General features: G+C 45.4%; 1 protein-coding gene across 1 annotated transcript in view; it reads right to left on the bottom strand.

Annotated features, from left to right (window-relative positions):
- nlgn2a (neuroligin 2a) overlaps positions 1-18,786 on the bottom strand; it is a gene marked incomplete at both ends in the record, with an annotated part of 67,781 nt that extends 48,995 nt beyond the window's left edge. The window contains 2 exon segments of the mRNA XM_083679912.1: positions 6,544-6,597; positions 18,294-18,786. Of these exon segments, the coding sequence (XP_083536038.1) occupies positions 6,544-6,597; positions 18,294-18,786 (547 nt within the window).
- Between the last annotated feature and the right edge of the window lie 6,420 nt (positions 18,787-25,206).

Genomic DNA, 25,206 nt, shown 5'->3' with positions numbered 1-25,206 from the left:
CCTTCTATCACCTGTGTGCTCCCAGCCTCAGCCCCATCCTCCTCCCCCACCCTCCTATCACTTCTGAGCTCCCTGTCTTAGCCCCACCCCCACCCTCCTATCACTTCTGAGCTCCCTGTCTTAGCCCCACCCCCACCCTCCTATCACTTCTGAGCTCCCTGTCTTAGCCCCACCCCCACCCTCCTATCACTTCTGAGCTCCCTGTCTTAGCCCCACCCCCACCCTCCTATCACTTCTGAGCTCCCTGTCTTAGCCCCACCCCCACCCTTCTATCACCTCTGAGCTCCCTGTCTTAGCCCCATCCTCCTCCCCCACCCTCCCATCACCTCTGAGCTCCCTGTCTTAGCCCCATCCTCCTCCCCCACCCTCCCATCACCTCTGAGCTCCCTGTCTTAGCCCCATCCTCCTCCCCCACCCTCCTATCACCTCTGAGCTCCCTGTCTTAGCCCCACCCCCACCCTCCTATCACCTCTGAGCTCCCTGTCTTAGCCCCATCCTCCTCCCCTCACCTTCTATGACTGCTCTACCAAGCTCTATCAACCTACATGTACTGCACACTGAAATTAGAGGACGGGCTCATTGTAATGCATGGAATGGAATGAGGAATGGTATCAAACGTGTGATACCATTCCTCATTCTGTAATGAGCCTGTTCTACGATTTCTACCTCCACCTGCCTCCCCTGCTCTACTCTTAATCTCTACAATACTACCTTTAATTCAGCCACATTAAATCCTTCTCTACCACTCAACTGCCTGTGCGATCTGGAGCCTGGCATGCAAGAGGGAACTAAGCCAGCCTCTAGTTTGTTTCCCTTATTCCCTTATAGCCGTAACACACAGCCCTTAGCCTGGCCAAGCGCTTTTCCTGGCTGCGGTAACTGACGGGTGATGAGGCGCCAACTCTCTCCCTCTAGCTCTCTCTCTCTTTCCTCCTCTCTCTCTCTCTCTCTCTCTCTCGCTCTCTCTCTTTCTTTCTCTTCCTGACTATCTGTATCTGTCTGTCTCTTCGGCTGCAGCTCTCTCCTTCCTCTCTCTCTCTCTCTCTCTCTCCTTCCTCATCTCTCTCTCTCTGTTGTCATTGCATGTGTCTTGCCGTGAAATAGTGACTGTCAGCGTTTGGCCAGCGTAGGTGTATCCAGCTACTCAGTGGATGTTGACAGAACGTTACAGTAATGTTGGCAGTGCAGTTCCAGCCAGGACTTGACAGGTCCATACTGAGACAGTCTCTACTGTAATGTTACACTAACGTTAGGGTGACAACCCTGCTGATCTCCTGTTGCTACAGTACAGTACCTCTCCAGTCTCATGTCTTACCCTCCTCTTTTCTCCTTTTCTTCCTGCCTTCCTACAGTTCCATCTTGTATTTCCCTGTTTCCTCCTGTTCTTGTTCCAGGCACATGTCCTCTCCTGTCCTCCGTTTTTTTTCTATCCTATGCTCTTGTGCATGTGCAGTGAATAACAAGAAATCATCCTCAGGAGAGTCCTAATTTTTTAACTATTTTTTATAGATTTTCCAAACAATTATTCAGACCAAATGGATTTTCTATCCTCTGCTTGCCTCTCCCCTAATGTCTTTACTGAGCTTTCCACAGAAAATCTTTACTCTTATTGTACATGCTATGTACAACATAGTTGACCTACCAAGGGCAGAAGGAGAAGCACTTAATTGCAGTGGATGGTTTCCATGGATGGTTTGGTTTCTAATTTGAGAGAAAAGACCCAGACAAAAAAGTGTTCTACATTGTTTCGCCAGACTAAGAATAACCTTGTGAGATGTGTGGGAAGGAGTGTTTGTGTGTGTGTGTTTGTGTGTGCCTGTGTATGAGAGAGAGAGAGAAAGAGAGAGAGAGAGAGAGAGAGAGAGAGAGAGAGAGAGAGACAGTATCCTGGTGAGAGGAGACAGGGAACAGAGATGAGTTTCTCAGACATCAGCAGAGATCCTGTGCCCACAGGCAAGCCGCTGTCACAGGAGGAAAGACCTGTGTACTGCAGGAGCAAAACATCAGAGAGAGAGAGAGAGAGAGAGAGAGAGAGCGGGGGGAGTAGAGTAGAGTAGAGACAGAGAGAGTTGGGGGAGAGAGAGGAAAGTAGAGAGTAAGAAATGGAGAGAGTGCAAAGACAGGAAAGTAGAGAGAGACAGAGATGCGGGCCAAATTAAAAAATCCAAAAGAAAAGGAAAGACAGCAAAAAGAAAAGGAAACACAGCAAAGATTCAGGCAGAGAGAGATGAGAGAACTCAGAGAGTAGGAGCAGAGAGGAAAGCAGAGTGGAAACAGAGAGAAAAGACTGAGTGAGAGTACAGACTGAGTGAGAGTACAGACTGAGTGAGAGTACAGACCGAGTGAGAGTACAGACCGAGTGAGAGTACAGACTGAGTGAGAGTACAGACTGAGTGAGAGTACAGACTGAGTGAGAGTACAGACTGAGTGCGAAGGAAGAAAGCACTCAAAGCAAAAATGGCGCAGAAAAGTTATAGATCGAAGAACAAAGAAGATGAGAAATGAGAGAGTCCAAAAGAGCATGACAAATCACTGGACACATTTACATTTACATTTTTGGCATTTAGCAGACGTCTTTATCCAAAGCGACTTACAACAAATACATTTGTCTAAGTAAGTGAATCATCTACCCATCAGTCATCATAAGAAAAAGTAATCTATGCTAGGACCAGGGGCTATTGGCAGTCACAATGCTAGAAGAAGGAAGAATTACTTTTCTTTTTTTTAATTAATTAATTTATTATTAGAGAAATTATACAAATATGAGCCTGCACACACACACACATTGCACGCACACACATTTCACGCACGCACGCACGCACGCACACCTTCTCCTATCCCAGTGGCGTTCTGATCTGTATGGCCTTTGGCCTGATCCATAGGGTGTAATCTATGAGGCAGGAAGAGGCTGTTATGTGGAGCCCAGCTCTGCTCCTGTGCATCTCATCAGAGCTCTCACACACACACACACACACACACACACACACACACACACACACACACACACACACACACACACACACACACACACACACACACACACACACACACACACACACACACACACACACACACACACACACACACACACACACACCTCCCCTCACACAAGTCTGCCTGTACCCTCCACGGTCTCACCACCCAGACAGGACCACTAAGAGACGATAGGAGGGGCAGGACTACTCATCATTATACGACGGGTTGATGCGTATGGCAGAAACCACAGCAATGTATCGCAGTGTATTTATAAAATCATGGCCTCTCGGGCATTATTGCTTAATTAAAGTACACTACTTTATAGCCTCAATTCACAAAATCATCCTGAGTGAATGAGTAAAAGGCTTTAGTGCTGCATAGTTTCTATACCCTCAGAGCCACAACAGCTAAATAACCTCCTCCTCTCCCACAACTGAACCAGATAGAGAGAGAGAGAGACAAAGAGAGAGAGAGAGAGAGAGAGAGAGAGAGAGAGAGAGAGAGAGAGAGAGAGAGAGAGAGAGAGAGAGAGAGAGACACACACAGAGAGACACAGAGAGACAGAGAGGGACAGCTTCTGTGGGGTTTTCAAAAAGTACCTATTTTCCTGTGCTAGTATACTTGCTTGCTTTATTTCCATTCATTCAAACAAGAAAATATGTCTCCTTTATGTGTTCCAAGAGTCTAAAAGGCAGAATTCTGACAGGAATTGAACTGGACTATTGTCGCACAAGGTTCCTCTTGGGTGACAAATAGTGCAATTCATTGTGAGGAAAAGCATGACTATAACAAACAATAGGAAGGCAGTCTAAGCAGCGACTAAGGGCCTAGTCATTAGCCATGGGAGGCTTTGCAGGAAACCGATCAATAGTTGTAGAAGCACTCATAAGTTAATAAAAGTTAGTATGCAGGTTGTAAAGAGGTTAGAAAGTCTATTAAGCAATGAATGAATTATTGTTAGTGAGGCCATTTTGGATTAATTACGTGATCATATGAAATAGAGCCAGGAGTTTGTCCTGGCCATGTGACTTGATCTGGAAAGACTCTGGGCCAAACAGATGTATAGTAGATAAGCTAATACGAGCTAGGCTTTGAGTTTTTCTTGGGTAGATCACCGAGCAGGAACAACTCCTGGCCCTGTTTATGCAGGTATGAACAGGCACCGTTAGCCTATTTAGTTGCAAAGCTCTATTTAGTATTGTCATTTGAGATGACAAGAGATGTGAGACGCTGCTTCTGATGCTTCCTTGTCTCATGAAACTTTTATGAAGACAAAGGCGCATCAGTGACAGCATCTCACATCTCCAGTCATCTCAAATGTTGGGTTTGTATCAGTCTATTTATGCACAGAGAAAATGTAACTTCTCCATCCCCAACTTTCCCCACCTCTGTCTTCAAAAATACCAAAGAAAAGAAAAAAATCTGCTACAGTTTTTTAATGAAACAACAGCAAAAAGCAAAAAGGCAAGATAGGCCGAGTTTGAATCAACTTGCAATGTGCAATGTCAATGTGCTGCTCAATCTAAAACCCATGTGTGGTGTGTTTGCCTTACAAACAAGAGAAAATTGTGGGTTCCCTGTGGCCACAAGTTAAAATTGCAATTACAATGAGCTTTAAACAAGTGTTCTAGTACTAACTAGCTTCCATCGTGAAAAAAGGCTACCAGACCATTGAGATTGGATCCCGACATGTCAAGTCAACAGGTAATAATAAATATTTGCTTTGATAAGTTTTGATTTGCCTAATTCCTGTAACAAGTTACGATTTGAAAACAAGGTGGTACAGGCCATGAGAAATCAATACACTAATACCATAGCCAATCGAAACATTAGCTTTAAACACTATCGCTCCACAATCCCTGTAGATTTATCAAGGCCATTATATGTTGTAGTACAGTTCAAATGTGTCGCTCCTTTAATAAATCAGGGCTGGTGCCAGAACATACTCAGCAGGGTCAGTCATTCTTGAGAAATTATATGGCAATATCCATAATTGTGGATAGGCTCTGTAACATGTATGCAACTGATCACCACAAGCTTTAAGGCCTATGAACTTAGAGAACATAACCAATCGATTTTAGAGGAAAGCATAAATGTATATCGATACTCCATTATAGAGGCATTCAATTGTGGGCAGACAGCCGTGGTACGGTAAAATGTATGCATAATGACTGATAGAGAACAGTTTTGAGTTTAGCCGGGTTAATTTTGATTTCTGATGAGCATATGTTAAGCTACGTCAATAATTAGGTATAAAAACTGGGGACCTCGACTCCACGGACCTATGCACCGAGGGCACGTCCTATTAAACTCTCTGAGGCGCAGCCTGTCCCTATGCGTACAATTCTATTCACGACCCGACCCATCAGCCTCCGCTCAGTGTTCTCCACAATAAGGTATTAGTCTGGTTTACAAGTCTGGTTATTTGTGAAATTATGCTGTTGTCTCGTCGAGCGGCTTGCCAATACGTCGACAACAATAAGGCAATGTTCAGTCAAAATGTTCAGTCAAAATAGTCTAAGCCAACAATGGATATCTAACAACGGTATTTAATGGACTTTCCTACTCCTATCATCTCTATCGTTATTTTCTTTGCTGCTCCTTCACTCCCTGAATGTCCCACGATTTTATTTGATATTGGGATCAAACTGTGTGGCCGCTTCGGATGAATTACTTCCCAGCTATCTAAGAAGAAAGGGTATTTATCTGAATCTCATCATAGGCTATTACACTAACCCCATTTTCCATTGATGAAGCCTATTTTATGAAAAACTGACATGATGAATCATAAGTTAGTCGGCTGTTCATATGATTTTATTCGTAACACTCGAGGCTATGGCCAGAAAATAACTTGGAGACTTGTCGTGTAGCAAAGCACCTGTGTACATAGAGAGAGACATCAGAGGCCACAGGCTGCCACAGCCGAGACAATCCTGTGAGAAGCTGTCAATCAACAGCGAAATGGTCATAGTATGTTTAAGGACATATTTTCGAAAAATAATTTAAGAGTCATTCAAAAGTTATGCATTATTTTAATGACCTTAACCTTTGATAATCAAAACCATAGTGCGGATTTGCGCATTTACCGCAAAATTCAACCATAGCGCATGTGACAATATGTTGAGGAAATATAACGTTTTTTTGGGGGGGCACGGTTGGGGAGGCATTGCCGCTGCCCCCCCTTCCAGCCGGCCCTGGGTGAGAGTAACAACAACAATGACAGCTGAATTGTCCTTTCAGCGGCATGTTCTATGTTACTCTGTCTCTGTCCTAATCTTTAAGGGCTAAAGAGGTTTTCTAAAAGAAATTCAATTCTATTGAGATGACCCAAAAGTGAATGTTGTCTCGTTATCAACCTAGGACTCCAATCAGTTGTTCAGATCATGTTCCTCACAAAAGACTGTTTCAAGATTAATGTAATGGTATTCTGTACAGGCACACACACCAACACATTTGTATATATATCACAATTCATATCTAATAAATGTTTGGCTGTTTATTTGTTTCTATATATCCCCCAAAAAGACTTCAAAACAAGAAAAAAGGAAAAACATGCAACAAAAATACCTTCATCTCTCGGTCTGTTCATTGTAGATTCATCATGTTTTTTTGTGAGCGGACCTAGGGTTAAGAAAAAAAGGGGGGAAAAAGAGAAAAGAGAAAATTCAAAAAAGATTACTGGCAAAAACGAAAAAAATCAAAAAAAGAAAAGAAGAAAGAGCAAAAAAGACAAATCAGCAAGAGTTCATGTTTCTTATTTAAAAAGAGGACAAAAACAAAACAAAAACGTATCACAGACACAAAGTTATTACAAGAAAGACACAAACTCTCTGCAAGATCAAAGAAACACCCTATCTGATGATGACTCCCCTCTCACCCCACGGGGAAATATACTTGTCATTGTTTACTAGCTCTGCTGCCCTCTGTTAAACCATGTTTGCTTCCTGTGTTCAAGTAGCTTTTCTCAGGCTTCGGGGGGAACACAGGGAAATCAATGAGGAGGAATAGAATAGAGAATGTGGTTTCTGTGGTTAGAAAAACAAGACACCCCCGCCCCCCCCCCCCCCCTCCCCCCTCCTTAGTCCCCCCCTCACTGAAAAAAAAGGAACAGGCAGAGAGGAGGGCACCTAAGGACAGGGGTGGGCTTCACAATGCCCCCACCCAAAACCTGCTGCTGTGCATGGGGAATGGAGGCAACACCACCCTTTTCAGTTTCTCTCTGTATATTCAAGGATAGATAACACCATGTACGCATGTAAACACGTAGATCTCTGTAAGTGCATGTAACAGGATGAGACCTTTATTAGACAGCCATGAGAGAAGATGGAACCTGCAATAACAGAGATCTGTTATTCATATCATGTTAAACATATGTTAAAACACAGAGGAAGGACACAGGTGTGCAGTATGTGTGTGTGTGTATGTGCGTGTGTATGCCTGCGCTTGTGTGACTTAGTGGTAAATCTCAGAGCAATTCCCCAAGCGAGTAAATAATTACAGTACATCTCACAACAATAGTGTGTCAGTTTGACATGACATGTTAAGCATGATGTTAATTGCTCAGAGTGTGTGGGTAAAAGGTGGAGTTAATTTAATCCACATCTGCCCACTGGCTATTCTTGGCAGGGGAGAGGGAGAGGCAGAGGGAGAGGGAGAGGGAGATAAAAAAGAGGAAGGGATGATGGCAGATTCTCACCTCACCTCTCTCCCCTATCGGCGGAAGTTTGCTGAACTAATCTTGTAAAATGAAAAACAGCAATCAGGGAAGAGGCTGTGCGCTGACAGGAAGTGCCATCTGGTGCTGGGATTAGTTGGGATCGGCTGGTGGCTGCCAATGGCAAGACTCCATCGCCAATCCACCTGCCAATCACACCCTGGCCCTGCTCTGATAGGCCAAAAACCAGGAAGTCATGTGTGGACGGATGTGGACCAATGTGGCCCAGTGTACAGTAGCTGGCATCCATGGCATGTTAAACAGTTACCATAAAGTGTGTAAGTTATAGGGTAAAGGCCTGGGATAGAAAACTCATGTTGCATCCTATTTCCCCACCCTTCTCCTGAAGCATGCACTTGTGCACTTTCCAAACACAGATTTAAAAGGGAATGGAGTGGTGTATCCAAGTATCCATGCTAAGTCCTCTCCGATAGTCTTTTACTGTAAATCCATGTGGGAAAGTATACAAGTGCATCCGTCAGGAGAAGGGTGAAGAAATTGTAAGTCAGAACCAGTCCATTGGACTTGAACCCACATGTGTATTGGTTATGGGGTTGACATAGTGTTCATAAGGCTGGGGAGGTCTCAGCATGGCAGACGTAGAGGGAGAAGGCCGACTTATATAACACTGAGAACACCCTCTGACACAAAGAATAGAATAATCAAATGAGTTTGAAAAATCAACCATTCACATTCAAGAAACGGTACAATTGTAAAACCTGCAAGGTAACCCTTTATGGTGATGGTTGGATACAGCTGTGATAATCAAGGCTGCATGGAACACATCTTGTCGTGTATTTCTGACATATACTTTATGCAACTGAGCCAGAATGGAGGTCTATTTGGAAGTGTAAAAAAAGAGAGCAGGTTTGGAGCCCAGCTGGTAAAACACCCCCTGACAAAGGAGTCAGGGAATGCCTTTCCTGCTCCACTGTATTTAGGCACATTTGGAATCACTTCCAAGACAGGCAATAATGCCCCATTAGGCTTTGAGGTCGCTGTTCTGAGACAGAACAAGTGGAGAAACCTCTGCTGCAATGGGCACACTTTGTGGAGTTACAAAAAGAGTACAAATGATTATCGATGATTATTTTTCCCTTGCTTTTTTAACCCTTGTTCTAGAGGGAGGCAGGTTGGCAGTGCTGCCCACTTTGAAGCTGGTTGCATAACCTCTTATTTCAGCCTCACTTCCCTTTAACATCAGTAGGGTTAGAGTGTGTGTGTGTGTGTGTGTGTGTGTGTCTGTGTGTATCTATGCCTGTCTGTACAATATACTCTGTGTCTGTGTGAATAATTGTGTGTCTGTCTGTCTGAATCTATGTTTGTCTATGTAATCTATGTTTTTCTGTGTACTGTATTGTATGCCTGTGTGTGTGTGTGTGTGTGTGTGTTTGTGTGTGTGTGTATGTGTGAGTGTGTGTGAACAGGACTGTGTTAAGTAAGAGTAAGTAGGTGGTGAGCATCTAATTCTGCAGATATGTGAGTGTGTGCAGGTTGATGTATGAGTGAAAGAGAACGTGTTTGACAGCCTGTAAGTGAACCAAAAGGATGAATTATGGGTGGTACTGTAGCTTAGAGAGCTGGGAGTGTGTGTGTGTGAGTCTGATCTCTCAGCCGTGAGAGCAGTGTTTGTGAGAGCAGGTCAATGTTTGGTTATTGGATGAGTCAGATATGACGCTTCTCTCTGAGCCTCTGTCCCTCCCCCTCCTTCCCCTTCCTCCCTTATCCTCCCCGCAATCAAAGCATGAGTGGGCGACTCACTCATTCCATGGCGCAAGCCTTTGTCAGCAGATGGCCCCAGTGTGTGTGTGTGTGTGTGTGTGTGTGTGTGTGTGTGTGTGTATGTTTACTGTATATTACTGTTCGGGTTTGTGTGTGCGTGCGCACTGTCTGTGGTGCTCTGTATATTCAGAATAGCCATGTGCAAAAAAACTTGTCTACGACTGATTGAGTGGTTGAGAAAACCCTTTATGTGTTTCAGCTGGAAGGACAGGTGGTGGTCAATCTGGTCCTTAATAACACTGTTTTGGTTTCTCTTTAAACATCTGTTGAAGCCATTTAAATAATGTGGCTAGATCACGAAAAACCCTGTTCTCTCTCTCTTTCTCTCCCTCTCTCTCCTTCCCTCTCTCGTATCTCTTCAGTCTTCTGAGCCCTTTGTCTCTTAGCTTCAACAGAGCCTGAGAATTATTGACCGGCCGCTTGTAGAGAGAGAACAAGAGAGAGAGAGATAGAGAGAGAGAGGAGGGGAGGGGAGTGAGAGAGAGAGGAGGGGAGGGGAGTGAGAGAGAGAGGAGGGAAGGGGAGATAGAGAGAGAGACAGAGAGAGAGAGAGTGACTGGTGAGAGACTGGTGAGGGACTGGTGAGAGATGGAGAGTGTGATACAGTTGAAGGCAATGTGTGTTTGAAAAGGAAGGGATTGTGTGTAAGAGAGAGGAAACAAGGTGTTTGTACAGCGTGAGTGAGACACTGTGAGAGATTGCTGTTTGAACAGACAGAAGGAGATACAGCTGGGTCCTTTAATACAGAGATAGTTTGTTTAGCATGAAGAGTTACAGAAGGTTGTGAAAAAGCAGTGTGAGAAGGAGAAATAAATTAGTGTTTGAAACAAAATAGAATGAGTGTGAAAAATACAGATATTTATAACAATACGAATGACAGGTGAAAAAGGGGTGTTTTTGGAATGGAAACCGTGGAGAAGAGGAGGAAGAGAGGATAGAGGGAGAGGGTGTTTGAACAGCGATAGAGAGCGCGGCGGGGAGCCAGATGGAATGACATTTACAGAACGGTGACGATCGAGAAGGCATGAAGGTTAAAGCCATTTTCTCCCCATGCAGACCCAGCTAGTTTGGCTGCCAGTGCATCTGTCTCTGTCTCTGCCATGTGTGCATTTATGTGTGTGTGTGTGTCTGTGTGTGTGTGTGTGTGTGTGTGTGTGTGTGTGTGCGTGTGCATGTATTTGTGTGTGTGTGCGCGCTGATGTTTGGCCCTGGGTATTCTCAGTCTCTGTAGCGTGATCCCCATGCTTCTCCCTGACAGATGAGGGACTAATCTGGATGGTTTAGTGGATAATCTAGCCCGTTTTGAGGGACAATATTTCTCCCCCGTATTTGGGAGACGACATCCTAATCCCATTAACATCTCACAGAATGTGTCTTCTAATCAGATAGATTAGGCCTGCGTTGCACCCCACTACAACCATTCAGACAGTGTCGGATGTGTTTCTGTTGTTGTTCTTCTCTGGCAAAATGTTTGAAAGGCATTTGTTTCTCCTCATTATCAATATCAAGGTAATTTCAGGGGAACTTGGGAAGATGCTCCACTAACGGTTTGTCATTGAACTGCCTCCATCTCTTCAGTCTGTTTTTCCTCTCCCTCTATCGCTCTCTCCATCTCCTCATTATTGTCTAGCTTGCCTTATAAGGGTGCATCCTCCCCTGGGGACTCTGCATCAGGACAGTGTGTTTCAGACAGCCTCTGTATGAAACATCATCTCCGATGCTGTCTGAGTACACTGGAGCTGTAAACACAGGGAAAACAAAGCCAAAAGCAAAGAGGTTTGAGCCCATGGCCGGCAGTTCCAGCAGAGTAGGAAACAGCGCATAAGTGCTGTTCTCATAAGTGCTGTTCTTCAAGTGAAAACTCAGAGAGTGAAGCATATCTGTCCTACTTTTACACATACAGTATGAGTTATCAAGAGTCTTTAGACTGAAAAGTTCTCATCATTTCAATGAGTATTTTGGTGTCCTCAAGAGGTGTCCCTAACTCATTACAAAATGTGATGCGGTGCACACATGTTGGGATAGGAGAGATGTTTTACAAACATTTGACCACGCCGAGTTTCTTATACTGGTTGGATAGGCAGGAAGGTATTTTGGCTATCTGGAGAAATGAAAACAATCCTGGCAACAGGGAAAATGCAGCAGTGCAATAGCGATTTGGGTCTAGCACAGACAACCATTACCAGCGCCATTACTTCAACATTCATTAATTACAGCACCACATCACATCATCTGAAGATTTAGTGATTTCCCCACACACAACTCAACGTGAAATTAACCGCAAACAATCTGCCTTCATGCATATCAGTGTAATGTAACCCCTTAACCGTCGTGAAAAAACATGATAGGGTATTGTTATAGCCTACTTTTTTTATTGTGATACTATGACATATACAAAAATAAACCATAAACATTATGTACCCTCAAGTTGAACAAAAGGTGTTATCGATAAGGCATTATTATGTTAATTTACTTGTGTTAGAATTTTAATTTAGAGAGTCACTACGACTGCCTTGGATAGCCAATGTTCGGAGCAAACCCGATATACATGGTCCTACTCAGTGTGAGCAAGAAGTTTGAGAAGCTAAGTGAGTTTTGTTAGCGCACTTCCTATAAGTAATTCTGACAGGCTTGATAACTACGGGCCCTGGATACAGAGTTCCGTCTTCCTTTCTTCCTGTGTATGTGTGTGTGTGTGTGTGTGTGTGTGTGTGTGTGTGTGTGTGTGTGTGTGTGTGTGTGTGTGTGTCTGTCTGTCTGTCTGTCTGTCTGTCTGTCTGTCTGTCTGTCTGTCTGTGTGTGTGTGTGTGTGTGTGTGTGTGCATGTGTGTGTGTGTGAGAGAGAGAGAGAGAGAGAGTGTGTGTGTGTGTGTGTGTGTGTGTGTGTGTGTGTGTGTGTGTGTGTGTGCGCGTGTTGCTGTGGGGCTCTGAGAGGCCCGTGTGGCTTGGTACGGTTCAGCAGGCCAACCCACTCCTCCATTGATTAACATCACACAGTCATTAATTTCCTGCCCTCAACAGTCGCGGCTACAGTATAACTTTGTGTTCATTACCAGTGGGTCAGGGCCTGGTGCCTGCTATTGACTTGTGTGTTCTCATACGTAAACATGTCAACAGGCGTAGCTGTTGCTACACTAGAGGAGCTTTACCTCTGAGTAACCTCCATCTCTCTATCTAGCCCTTTATCTCTCACTCTTTTATTTTCTTGTCTTTTCTTCTCTGTTCCTTCCCTTCCATTCAGCACTCTGGGAGGCACTGTGAGCAGTGAGCCCTAGCAGTGGGAGCACTGTGTGTGTGTGTGTGTGTGTGTGTGTGTGTGTGGGATGGAGGGGAATAAAGGGGAGGGGGGGGGCTGATTTGCATTCAGAGCCAATAGCCACCTCAGCTACAGCAAGCTCTGAAGAGATGGCCCTTTGAGCTGCACATAGAGAGAGAGAAAGAGAGTGAGAGAGAGAGAGAGAGAGAGAGAGAGACAGGGAGAGAGAGAGGAGAGTGTGAGTGAGTGAGTGAGTGAGTGAGTGAGTGAGTGAGTGAGTGAGTGAGTGAATGAAACAGTGAGAAACAGTGAGAGATAAGAGTGATGAAGAGATAGTGGTTTGTGCTGTGTGTGTCCAGTCTGTACAGGGGTAAGAGCAGGACAGCTGGCCTGAGCTTGAGGACAATACTGTATATTTAGATATTAAAAATCATCATAGTACAGCACAGTATATGACCAACATACTATGTTGCTATGCAGATGCTTCTATTATTACATATTGAAATTGTATTTTGTTTCCATGGCTGTTTCAATAACGAGTGACAATGTAGTCCATTCAACAGTGTTATTCCCTACGTGTAGTACATATCTATCTCTATAGCTTCACAGATGGTCTGCAAATCTACAGTCAATCTGTTATCTGATATATTCAGAAAGGATTTGATTCCCTGAAGAAGGTCTACACAACTACACAGGGAAAGTAAGGGCTTATGTTGTGTTATATTGTATTATATTGTGTTATATTGTAGCATTAAAGCATCTTGCTGAAGGTAAAGAGATAATCTAAATACTTTTGACTTGTGAAAGAAACCCATTTGCTTCTTCACTGCTCATCCAGAGCATATGGTGGAGATCGGGACTGGTTTCCATTAACAGTCAGCACTGGAACGGGGAGACGGTGTAGAGAGGGATGGGAAGGGAGGAAGAGAGGAGGGTAAAATGGAGGGGATGTCAGGGAAGAGGAGTGGAAGAAAAAGGTTGGCAATGCATGAAGGGGAGCAATAATGTGAGAGTTGAATGGAGAGAAAGACACAGCGAGAGAAAAAGAGAAACAGAGAGTCTGGAGTAAAGTCTGTAGAAAGATGAGCCAGGCGAACGCAACAACTGCGTAACGACAGAGACGACGTCAGGATCATGTGACTCTGACACACACAGACACAGACACACACAGACACACACACACACAGACACACACACACACACACACCGTAACACACATACACACATGCGCAAACACAAATCTACGCACCCGATCCATCATACAGCATCTAACACCCAGCCGCCCACACATGCACCCACGCCATCCTCCCCCCTCATACACTGTCTCTCTCTCTCTAGCTCATGGGCTATAAATAGCTGGAACTGAGCTCTTGCTAATTCCCTTATTCAGAGTCTAGTGGAGAGGCAAATGGATGCGGTCTTTGACGCACTCACTGACAGGAAAATACAGGAGCACTGGAGGGTTGCCAGGACGACCCATCCCCCCCCCCCCCACCCCCGTCTTCCTCCTTGTTCGCATCTTTGATCTAAGCTCCGCACCCTATCTCTTCTCTCTCACAGTCTCTGATTGTCTCCCTCTCTCTACCTCTACCTCCGTCTCACTGTCTCTCTCTCTCTCACACTGCCCACTGCCATAACACCCATTAATAACACCCCCTTCCTTCATATCATCCCTTTTTCTCACAAAAAATAAGACTCTTTTGGGCCCTTCGAAATAGCCTGACCACTCTTTCTATTCCTAATTGGGAATATGGTACTGTTGTTAACACCATGCTACCCCCTGCCTCCACCACACACACAGACAGACACACAGACACACACACACACACACACACGCGGCCCCCCTCCAGCATAGTTCCGGCTGCCTATTCCCACACGTATCAGAGTGTTACCAGTTTGTGTTCATTAATACGGAATAAAAGTCCTAACTGGGTAATTGACCCAGGCTGATTTGATTCCTCCGCTCCCCCTGAGCAAAACCAAACCCTTGTTTGACCGCATTCTCTTCTGTTGTGGCTCAAAATGGAGAGAAGCACTGAAGAGAAGAAAATAAGGAAGGAGAGAGAATAGGAAGAGGAGGAGGAGGTGGAGAGATGGAGGGGGTATGGGGGTGAATCTTTTAGTTTTGGGTTTGTTGTCACTAGGACTATAGTCAGTCCGCCTACCAACCAAGTCTTCATCCAAAATGTAACAATATTTATTCCCCAGAGTCCTTCAGCTTTAATCTAAGTTTCGGGGCATTTTCACTCGGCCCTGTTTTTTTTCCCATTTATTTTTTTATTTTGCAGGTTTCTTGTTCGTCTCCTCTAGTTTCATCAACCCAGTACTTCAAAGGCGAAGTTGTGTGTGTACTAGGAATTGGATATAAGATGAGTTCTCCTGCTAATTACAAGGACCTACATGTATATGTAACACCAAGGGTTCCTTTAAGTGTTTTTCATTTCCCCCCACGGAGAGATTGTGATCTAAATGACTTCATCCATATTATTTTCCTGTTTCTGGAGGATATCAACAGTGGCTCGGGTAAGAAGTAAGACGAGGAAGGAGAAGAAGAAAGGACTGGAGGAATAATCTAGGTTTGTTCTCCATCAAAGGCAATACATATCATATCTCCACTGCGGCACATCGGAATTATTTATTTGTTTGTTTGTTTGTTTATTTATTTATCTATCTCCTCTCAGCGTCTGCAGTTGGATGCTGTCTGGCCATGTGCACATTGCGTTAGTATTGAACACTTAATGATGTTTCCCCTTTAGAATATCAAATAGATTGCAGAATAGAGAGAGCGGTGGGCGTTGGGGAAAGGGTGGGGGCAGGTCGGTGCAGGCTTGATGGTGGATGTCTAGGGAGGGACTGAAAGGACCATTTGCTAGGGCAACAGAGGGCCAATGGGTGGAGGTCATCCCTAATCACTGATACAGGGTCAGCTATTATCCCACCTTCCAAATGGTTATGGTTACGTGGGGACAGTAGGGTCACATGACCCACCTGGTCCTAGATCTGTTAAGGGGCGACTCACTGGTGAGCTGATGACTGGTGGGAGGGGGGTGTAGTCTGGCCTGCGGTGGTGCGGAGGGCAGTGGCGGGTGGTGGCGATCGATCTGGAGTGACACTGCAGGACCCAAATGAAACCCCTTTGATTTATGGGATGGCGTCTCCGGGCGCTGGGGGGGAGCGACGCTATGCTCCCAGCACCCTCGCCCCTCCCTGTACAGTGAGGGGGGCGACCGCCCCAGTTGTCGCAGCTCCCCCCGGGTCCCAGAGCCTGACAGATTCCCCCTTGGGACACAAAGCATGTCTGAGATAACAGTGGGACTTCTCCTTTAAAAATAGAAGACCGAATCGAAAACTGAACTAGAAAAAACCTTGTAATTTGTTTGGCTAATATGGGAAAACACATATTCATGAGCATATACTCATGAGCGTGTCCTAGTTTCCACAATTGCCCCTTGTTGCCGCATTATAAACTAAATTAAGGAGGCTATGCTTAGAAGAAAAAGGAGGTCTTTAAGAATGCCCTGCAAGGATTCTGCAGTGTGTTCATGTTTCAGCAGGAGGGGTTGGAGGAGGAGAAGATGGAGGAGAGGATCTCTCTAGGCTACTGGGTCATCTAAGAACAAATAACGAAGGAGATGGCGGGACAATAAGAGTGGTGCAGACGAAAGCAGAGTACACGCTCAGAGTAGCATGGTGGTGGCTGGTGTGTGCATGTGTGTGCATGTGTGTGCGTGTGTGTGCGTGCGTGTGCGCGTGCGTGCGTGTGCGTGCGCGTGCGTGTGTGTGTGTGTGTGGTGGACAAGGTTTACACAAAGTAAAGTCACATGGGAGACAGCTAACCGCTAACAGAGGGTCTGGGTTACTAGAGATGGGCCACACAGGGAAGAAAGGCAGAAGAAGAAAGAGAGAACGGCTGCTTTGAGGGTGATAAAGCAGTAGATGTGTGTGTCTGCCAACCGGCCACTGCTACTGTACAAAGCAGTGTGTGTGTGTGTGTGTATGTGTGTGTGTGTGTGTGTGTGTGTGAGGTGGCCGATCGTCCGTCCCCACAGACAGAGACTGATGAACAGGCATTGATCTAGTGCCCAGGGCCCCCTCTCCTCTCCCAGAGCTGGCTGTAGATGTGAAGGATGAGCTCTGAGTGGGTAGAGGAGTACGAGACACAGACATATACATATTAGATGGCCTATCCCCCTTTGGTCCCGTAGGCAGATAGCTACTGCTGAGGCTAGCAATGTCCCAGCAGCCTCAGCTTGTTCACCCAACAACGATGACCATGGAGAAAAAGAGACAGTGATCACGGGGGGCGTTTTTGTTTCACAACATCTGTGGAGGTTGAAGGTCAAACACTCAGCTGATGTGTTGTTCTGTTTTGCTCTGTTTGGTCAATAAGGATGTGTCCAGACCTCACTCAAGTGCAGAATTCTTTAGGCATGACATTTACAGGAGTGTGTGTGTGTGTGTGTGTGGGGGGGGTGGGGGGGGGGCAGATGGGCTAACAGACGGGGAACAGACGGGGAAAAGACTGAGCGGGCTCAAAGGTGAGAGCTGAGCGTGGTCCGATGGGGAGGTTTAGGGCGGGGGGTATCAAGGGGAGAGAGGGGAGTGGGGGGGTGGTAAGCTAAAAAAGCCCAGCCTAGGGTGGTGTTGAAGGAGAGCTGGTGCCATGGTCTCTCACACTGCCGACGCGTGAGGAAGGAGGGCAGCAATAGAACACCTTAACTGCACTGTGTGTCATTGGTCTAGAACACATGCTCACAAGCACACACACCACATGTACGCACGTACATAGGCACGCACACACGCACGCACCCACATACACCCACACACACACACACACAGACATAGTGCCATGGTGGTCCGATCACAGTGCAAACCCCAGCAGAGATGTACTCGGCTGGTAAAGTGCTATTTGGTGTTATTTTAGAGCAGTGATGCGGTGGTCCAGACAACACACACACACACACTCTCAAACACAAACACACACATACACTTTCAAAAAACACTTATGTACATAAAAGGCTGATAGTACATAGTGTTAGTAACAGTTAAGAGTGTGTATCTAAAAAGATACATTAAAAATATCTTAGTTTTTGAGGTCAGTTTGTGCTAAAAAAGAAAAACAGTTGAAAGACCAACCCCTCTTTGTATGAAAGCCTTTGAATTTTATTTGCATACGCTGGTAGAATTGTTGAAGTTTCTGGGTCTGTTTGAGAAATGTACGAAAAACAAAAATATCCCCCCCAGCTCTGGTTATGATTTGGGCAAGGAGAGAGAGAGGGGGGTTTTTCATATTTTATCGTGACTCACTATACAATTCTTAACCTCTCTTTCGACTTCCATTTCTTCCCTTCCTCAGCAGACCTATACCAAAACCAAGACAAAAATCGCCTTGAAAATGATTCGGGCAAAAGGGGGAGGGTTTTAGTAACTTAAAAAATAAGTAGTTGAATAGTTGAAACATCCCTCCATCTCCTCTCTCTCTCCTTTCCCTCCTCAACTATAGCCCCCCTCCTCAGTGGTAGCGCCCCCTACAGGCAGCCAGACCACTTTCCCCCTGGCACTCACCGTCCTCAGTGGGCACGTAGACGTTGAGGTAGAGGCAGTCTTCACTCTGGTTCTGGATGTACCCTGCTGCCACGTCCAGGTTGTCAGTGAACCAGACTGGCAGCATGATCTCAGGCAGCACCCCATGCACATTCTGGGGGCACACAGGGGCAAACTGGGTGGCGTTGCGGATCTCCTGCCACGACCCCGGGGCCTCCGGCGGCTGGAAGCGGCGGTCGCCAATGGGGGCGGTGGCATAGGGAACCCCCAGATACTGTTCCACGGGGCCCAGGATCTCGTTGTTCAGGTCCCTTTTGATCCCCCGCAGCTTGCCAAAGTTGGTGGTGACCATGGGGAGGGGCTTGGAGGGGTCCATCTTCTGGCAGGAGGTCAAGGAGAGGCGGAGGGCCAGGCCCAGAAGCCACACCAGGCAGGTGTCGGCCATGCAGCGGGGCCGGGGGCTACCAAGACCCCCACCGCTTTGCTTACATGTGCGGAGAGGAAAGAGATACATGACTACTGTACTGGTCGTCTACCAAACACTTCTGGTCTGTCTTTGTCCCAAACAGGACTCAATGTTCATGAAGATACTGCAGCAGAGAGGGAGGGAGTAGTGATGGAGGGATAGAGGGGGATGAGAACATTCACAAGAGAAAGAAATGGACCTAATAATAAAAGGGAGAGTTGAGGGTGTGAAGGAGGAGGTGGTGGAGGGAGGGAGTGCAGGGTGGGAGGAGTGGGTGGGGGAAGGAGGGGGAGGCAGTGTAAACAGAGACTGGGGGATGGAGGGGGGGTTGGGGGAGGCTGGGTGGTCTCGAAAAGGGTGTGTGTTCTGTTCAGTGTTGGCGCTGTATGGTCGCGGTACAGAGCGGTTCCCCAGTCAAAGCTCTGTTACGTTCCATCCTCCTGTGCGGTCCTCATTGGGTCGGTCTGTGTGGTCACAGTTCCTGGTCAACGGAGTGGTCACAGACTCACCCTGCAGAGAGGGAGAGAAGAGATAGAAGAGGGGTGAGAGAGGGAAAGGAGAGGATGGAGAGAGATGAGGGGGGTGGGGGAGAAAGGAGAGAGGAGGGAGAGAGAAGAAGAAGAGGGAAGAAAGGAATGAGAGGGAGAGAGATGAGAGGGGAGAGATGAGGGGCAGTGAGGGAGGAGAGAAGAGGGAAAAGGAGAGAGAAAAAGAGAAGAGGACAGGTAGGAGGGGGAAAATATTAGGGCTTATCTGCAAAGTAAATACATAATTGTTGTAAGCACATCATTACTCTGAATTCAACTGCAAATGTCACTCTTGATTTGCTAGTCTTCAGATCGTCACATTGCTATGTACAGTGCTAGCAAATGGATCACATTCACAGAATATTTTGTCAAAAGGAGAAAAATACAAATCCTAACCAAAAAGACAACATCTTCTGACGTCCTTCACACATCAAAATGTTACATTTCCTTGCCATAAAACCTCTGTGCTCCAAGGCAATGGCAGATTCTCCAGTGCTCCAAAGATGGCTAATTAAACATAAGAGCAAACAGATCTCTCAGCCCCTTAGTCCTTTATGGGGCCTAATCACCTGAGAGGCACCATTGATAGTTCAATATTAATAGTTCTTAATGTCCAATAGGGATGTGGAGGCTATGCCAGTTAGCAGTGTGTCAGTCTGAGGGGGGCCAGATCCTGGATTAGGAAGCAGGCCTTTCACTGCCCACAGAGGTCAACAGTGTCTGCCTGTAAGCAGCTTACACAGCTCTGGATGCTTTACTGGAGATCCTGCAGCAGCAGACACACAAACACACACACACACACACACACACACACACACACACACACACACACACACACACACACACACACACACACACACACACACACACACACACACACACACACACACACACACACACACACACACACACGCACAGACGGAGCATCATAATGCAACATTCTGCATAAAGACAGAGACAGAAGTTCAGAAGGGGCAGAGAAAGGATATACAGGGAGAGAGAGAGAGAGAGAGAGAGAGAGAGAATTGTACATTACTATGGGAAATGTATCATACTGAAATTGCATTGCTTTTGCAACATTGGCTTCTCTTTACTTGCATTGCCAATACAGCTTACTTGAATGGAATTAAATTGAGAGACAGAGAGCTAGAGAGAGAGAGGGGAAGAGAAAGAGGGATTGCAGTACTGAGTCTTCCCCTTTTAAATTCCAACACTGCTTCTCGCATCATCACCATTAGCGATAGGGTAATCAGCACTGTGAATATAAGCTGCTCGCCAGTTTGTCCCTTGTTATTGCTTTATCGCCATCCCATAATTGTTCCATTTAATGTCATCATTAACCGTATTATTGCTTCGGCTGCACTGAGTTTTTTTTTTGTTGCCAATAAAGCTATATTTGAATTTGAAAGTAAGGGAGAGGAGAGTGAGCTAATACATCAGATAATTACCCTGAAGCCAACAGGAATTTTCAACACTGATACAAACAAGAGGAGTTGCTTATGTAAAAATCCTCTTTGGTTCAAGGAAATGATTTGCTAGTTTAGCTTCATTTGAAGAGACTGTCAGGGGAAGCATCACAAAATAGAATGTTCCTCTAAAGCCACCATGACTGGGAGTATAATTGGAATATAGTGCAAACGTTCACTGCGTACTGGATGGTACATTTCTCTTCCTCACTTCATTGTACGCCCAACTTCATTATGTTCCTGTCTACTTCTATATATCCCTCCTTTCTATACAGTACAACTGTTTTCTTCATTTCTTTCTTTTGTTCCTCTCTTCTTCCCCTTGTTTCTCTTTCCCTCTTCTCTCTCCCTCGTCGTCCTAATATACCTCTGAAGTGTGTGTGTGTGTATTTGTTTGCGTGTGTGACTGTGTGTGAGTGTGTGTGTGTGTGTGTGTGTGAGTGTGTGTGTGTGTGTGTGTGTGTGTGTGTGTGTGTTTGTGTGTATGTTTGTGTGTATGTGAGTGGGAGTGGGGGTCAGTGGTGTGCGCGCCTCTCCTAAGGGACTAGCTGCAGTAGCAGTTCTCTAATTAGACAAGAGAGAGTCCACAGGCTACCCTGCATGGAGCCCCAGAGAGAGACCCCAGCTTCCCACACACACTATACACACTAGGCCCTCACATTCAACTTTCATGCTCAAAAACACATAAAAAAGGGCAAGAGAGAACGCAGCAGCAGCAGAGAGGCAACCGTGTCCAGTGTTAATAACCAACTGATCCCAGACAACTGAAGAGGCTGAAATAGCCTTGAGGATAATGGCCCTGCCGCAGAGCTAAACTGATCTGAGACCAGTGTGTCATGGCGGAGGGGAGAGGTGACCACTAGAGTGGTAGTAGTAGCTGCACCCAGGGGCTCAGCTGGGTCTTCCTGCCCTAATCCAACACCCCGTCCTGGGGCCGCTGAGTGGGGGAGTCAAGCCAGACAGCACCCTGGCAAGGGTTAGCCAGCCTTGGGGCACCTCCAGGTTTTGGGTCTTAATTGGGTAAATGGTTCAATTACAGGGCCTAATTGGCTGAGCGTTGCTGGGAGCCAGCAGGGGGGCTGCTGTGATTGATGAAGAGGAGAGAGAGGAGGGAGAAGTGTGGAGCACCAGGGATGGCAATATACCCACATCAGAGATGGCACATCAGCAGGATACTTTGTACTGTGTTTTTTAGGTAGGTCAGCCTTGAAAACACACACACACACACACACATGCAGTACATACACACAGAAACAACACACTCATACATGATTCATGCACACAGGAGCTTCAGAACAGTCTTTTTTCTCCGGTCCTTGGGGGGAACAGATGGAGAGGGGACCACAGTGTTGGCAACCCATCAGTGTGGAGATAAAAGCATATAAAAGCATTTCTATCTGCCACATTCCTTGCCTCTGTTCCCCACTCCTCTCCTGCCCTCCGGAGCTTTCTCTCTCTGTGCTGGGCACAGCTTGTCTGGATGAGCAATATTTAACCACTCTTAGAGGACAATGGAAGCTGTTTTTTTATTCCCAAGAAAACGACGGGTTTCAGCTTTTAAAACCTTCACATGGAAAGAGTAACTTTTAGCTTGTGGTCTGTATAGCTAGTCTGACAGAGGAGTGTGTGTGTGTGTGTGTGTGTGTGTGTGTGTGTGTGTGTGTGTGTGTGTGTGTGTGTGTGCATGCGTGTGCGTGCATGCGTGTGCGTGCGTGTGTATGCGTGCGTGTGCGTGGGTCTGTGTGAGTGGTTGGTTATTCCATCCCATTGTTCTGCCTGTCTCTGTGCCTGTCTCTCTGACTGTGAGGCCTTGGTTCTCCTAATGGTAGATAATGACCCAGGGCCTGGGACCAGAGCCGCCCAGTTAGTCGTGGGTGCAGGGAACTGGCGGGGGATACGACGGGTGAGCGCCCTCAACAATACCAATCAATCACATCTTGTGAACCCTCCGGGGTCAGTCCGGGGGAACAGCCAGAGCCCTTGTTAAAACCCCTCTGGTAGCCAGAGGGAACTATAAAGCTGCGTGGCTTCCACTGAGGATCTGAGTGGCGAAGAAAAAAACAGGGCAGAAGAGTTACTTTGATACACTCTGTGTTCTATCCCTCTATCCTGCCTCCCCTCACACCCCACCACCATATTATAATAGCCTCTAGAGTTCTCTGCTCTTAATCAGCAAAGCTCATTTGTTTTAAATCCTCAAACTAATTACACAAAAGAGATGACAGAGGTGGAGAGGCTAAAAAGTTTTCCCTCCTAAAACGATTGGGCTACAGCACGCATGCACGCACTGTGTGTGTGTGTGTGTGTGTCTTTTGTGTCTGAATGTGTGTGTGACAGTGTGCGTTTGGGCTAGGCGTCAGGGGTTGATATGATGTACGAGGTGTAATTTTGAAGCCTTGGCAGGGTATGTTGATTGAAGGAGCAGATAGGCCTATTTGTCTCTCCAGGTGCCAAGGGACGGGCACCCCAATCTGACCCCTCCTGTGACAGCACATGGCCGCATGGCATTGTGGGAGCCGGTCGCCCGGTCGCCACGGTGACAGGAGTAAGACAGCTCCAGATCGAGAGTGGCCAATGGGCAGGTCAGCGGTCGTTCACACCCCTGTCATTCCTTTATTTCTTTATTTTCATCCCTCTCTCGGTGCTGGAGAGAAGAAGGGAAAAGTTGACCGAGAGTTCAATGAAGAGAGTGAACGTCAGAGCGAGGGAGAGACGGAATGAGAGAGAGAGAAAGACAGAGAAGGGACAGACGGAATGAGAGAGAGAGAGAAAGACAGAGAAGGGACAGAGACAGCCTGAGGGACCCAAGCGGGAAAAAAAGATACTTAAGTGTATTGAAAAAGATTACACGAATCAAAGAATATGCTTAAATATACAATATTCATGTTTATACTTAAAATACACTAAAGTAGGACTGACTTTGTACTTCTGTGTACTTATTATAATTTCATGCCCTTAAATTATACTTGATTATAATGGAATGGAATGTGTACTTCAGTATAATTACAACAAGTATAATTTTATTGTTATGTACATCTGAATAATTGTTAGGCTTAATAGTTTACGAATAACATTGATGACAACGATTGTGTATGTATATACTGTATCAAGTAAAAGTGACTACATCGATTAAAGCAAACTTATTAGTTATTTGTAGTTGTGTGATCATGAAAACAATTTTCTCTGCGTAACATAAGGAGACATGAAATGTTATGCAGTTACAGTTTAATTCCAAGAGGCACACCTACACCAAATAGCTAGGTCCAGGATGATTACAAATGTAATTGTTTAATGCTGAACATACATTATAAAGATGCATAATACTTCCACATATCTACAGGTATGTATAATTTTATGATTTTTTACGATTTTTTTTTAACGATTTTTGCCAAATCTGTGGAGGCACCAAACAAAAGAAAGAACTGAACATTGATTTCAAAATCAATGTATTAATTTACTTGATGTTGCTATGTTCCTCCTTTATACCTTGATGTAATTACCTTTTAAAAACTGAAATAAATGGTCTGATCATTATCACTGACACGTGAACATGGCTCCAAATTTGTCTACAACAAGAAATCCTCACTGGCACCCTTATTTATAGAATGACCCACTTACAAAAAGTATACTTGAATCTGTAAATGTGCACTTGAGCATACTTTAATATAGTATACTTGTATACTTATTTTAAATTATTGTTTAACTTCTTACAATGTAGGTGAGAGACGGATGTTAGGTAACCTGGCAATTCAACTGCAGTGCAGTTGCCCCTCTAATGGGATCAATGAGAAACTCAGTTGTGGCAAGTAGGCTAGATCATGGTTGTGAGGTAAAACATTTTGGCTACAGATGCTGAACAAAAATATTGGTAGCATAACCTGAAAAAAAACAACCATTTAAAGCATTAAGTATTAAGTATTTTTAGAATATAATGTTAATATACTTTTAGTATATTTCATGTCATTTACATATTACCCAGAATTCTTGTCTGAAATGTAATTTTAGTTTTCAATTAAACTTACAGTTTGCTTACATACAGTTAGGTTTTAATTTGATTCAGTACTCATTTTGAGATTGTATTATGTATTAACAGTGCTACCCTTCAGTTGTATATATTTAGATTCCTGCTACCCCTCAATTATGTGTATTAACTTGCTAACCATACCTTAAAATAATTAGGACCAAAATAAGGTATGCCATTCAGCTCTATGTACAAGTCAGAAGCCTATGAACCTCCTTGTTTGGCAGTTGATCTGCTACAAGAGTTCCAAAGTTGCATGGTGTCTCCCTCAACCTCAATGGGACTTGATGATTTGTTTGTAAACTCTCGCCTCTCTCTCTCTCTTTTCTACTCTGCCCTCGGACAATGGAGACCAGACGAAGATGGAGCCACAACTATCTAGCCACTTGGCCTGGCTGCTTTGTCCCAGACTACACATGGCCTGGCTGCTCTGTCCCAGACTACACTTGGCCTG

This window comes from Argentina silus (genome assembly GCF_951799395.1).
Source record: "Argentina silus genome assembly, chromosome: 1".
In the NCBI taxonomy this organism is placed as follows: domain Eukaryota; kingdom Metazoa; phylum Chordata; class Actinopteri; order Argentiniformes; family Argentinidae; genus Argentina; species Argentina silus.
The sequence above is the reverse complement of the archived record's forward strand: the minus strand, read 5'-3'. Positions and strand labels throughout refer to the sequence as shown.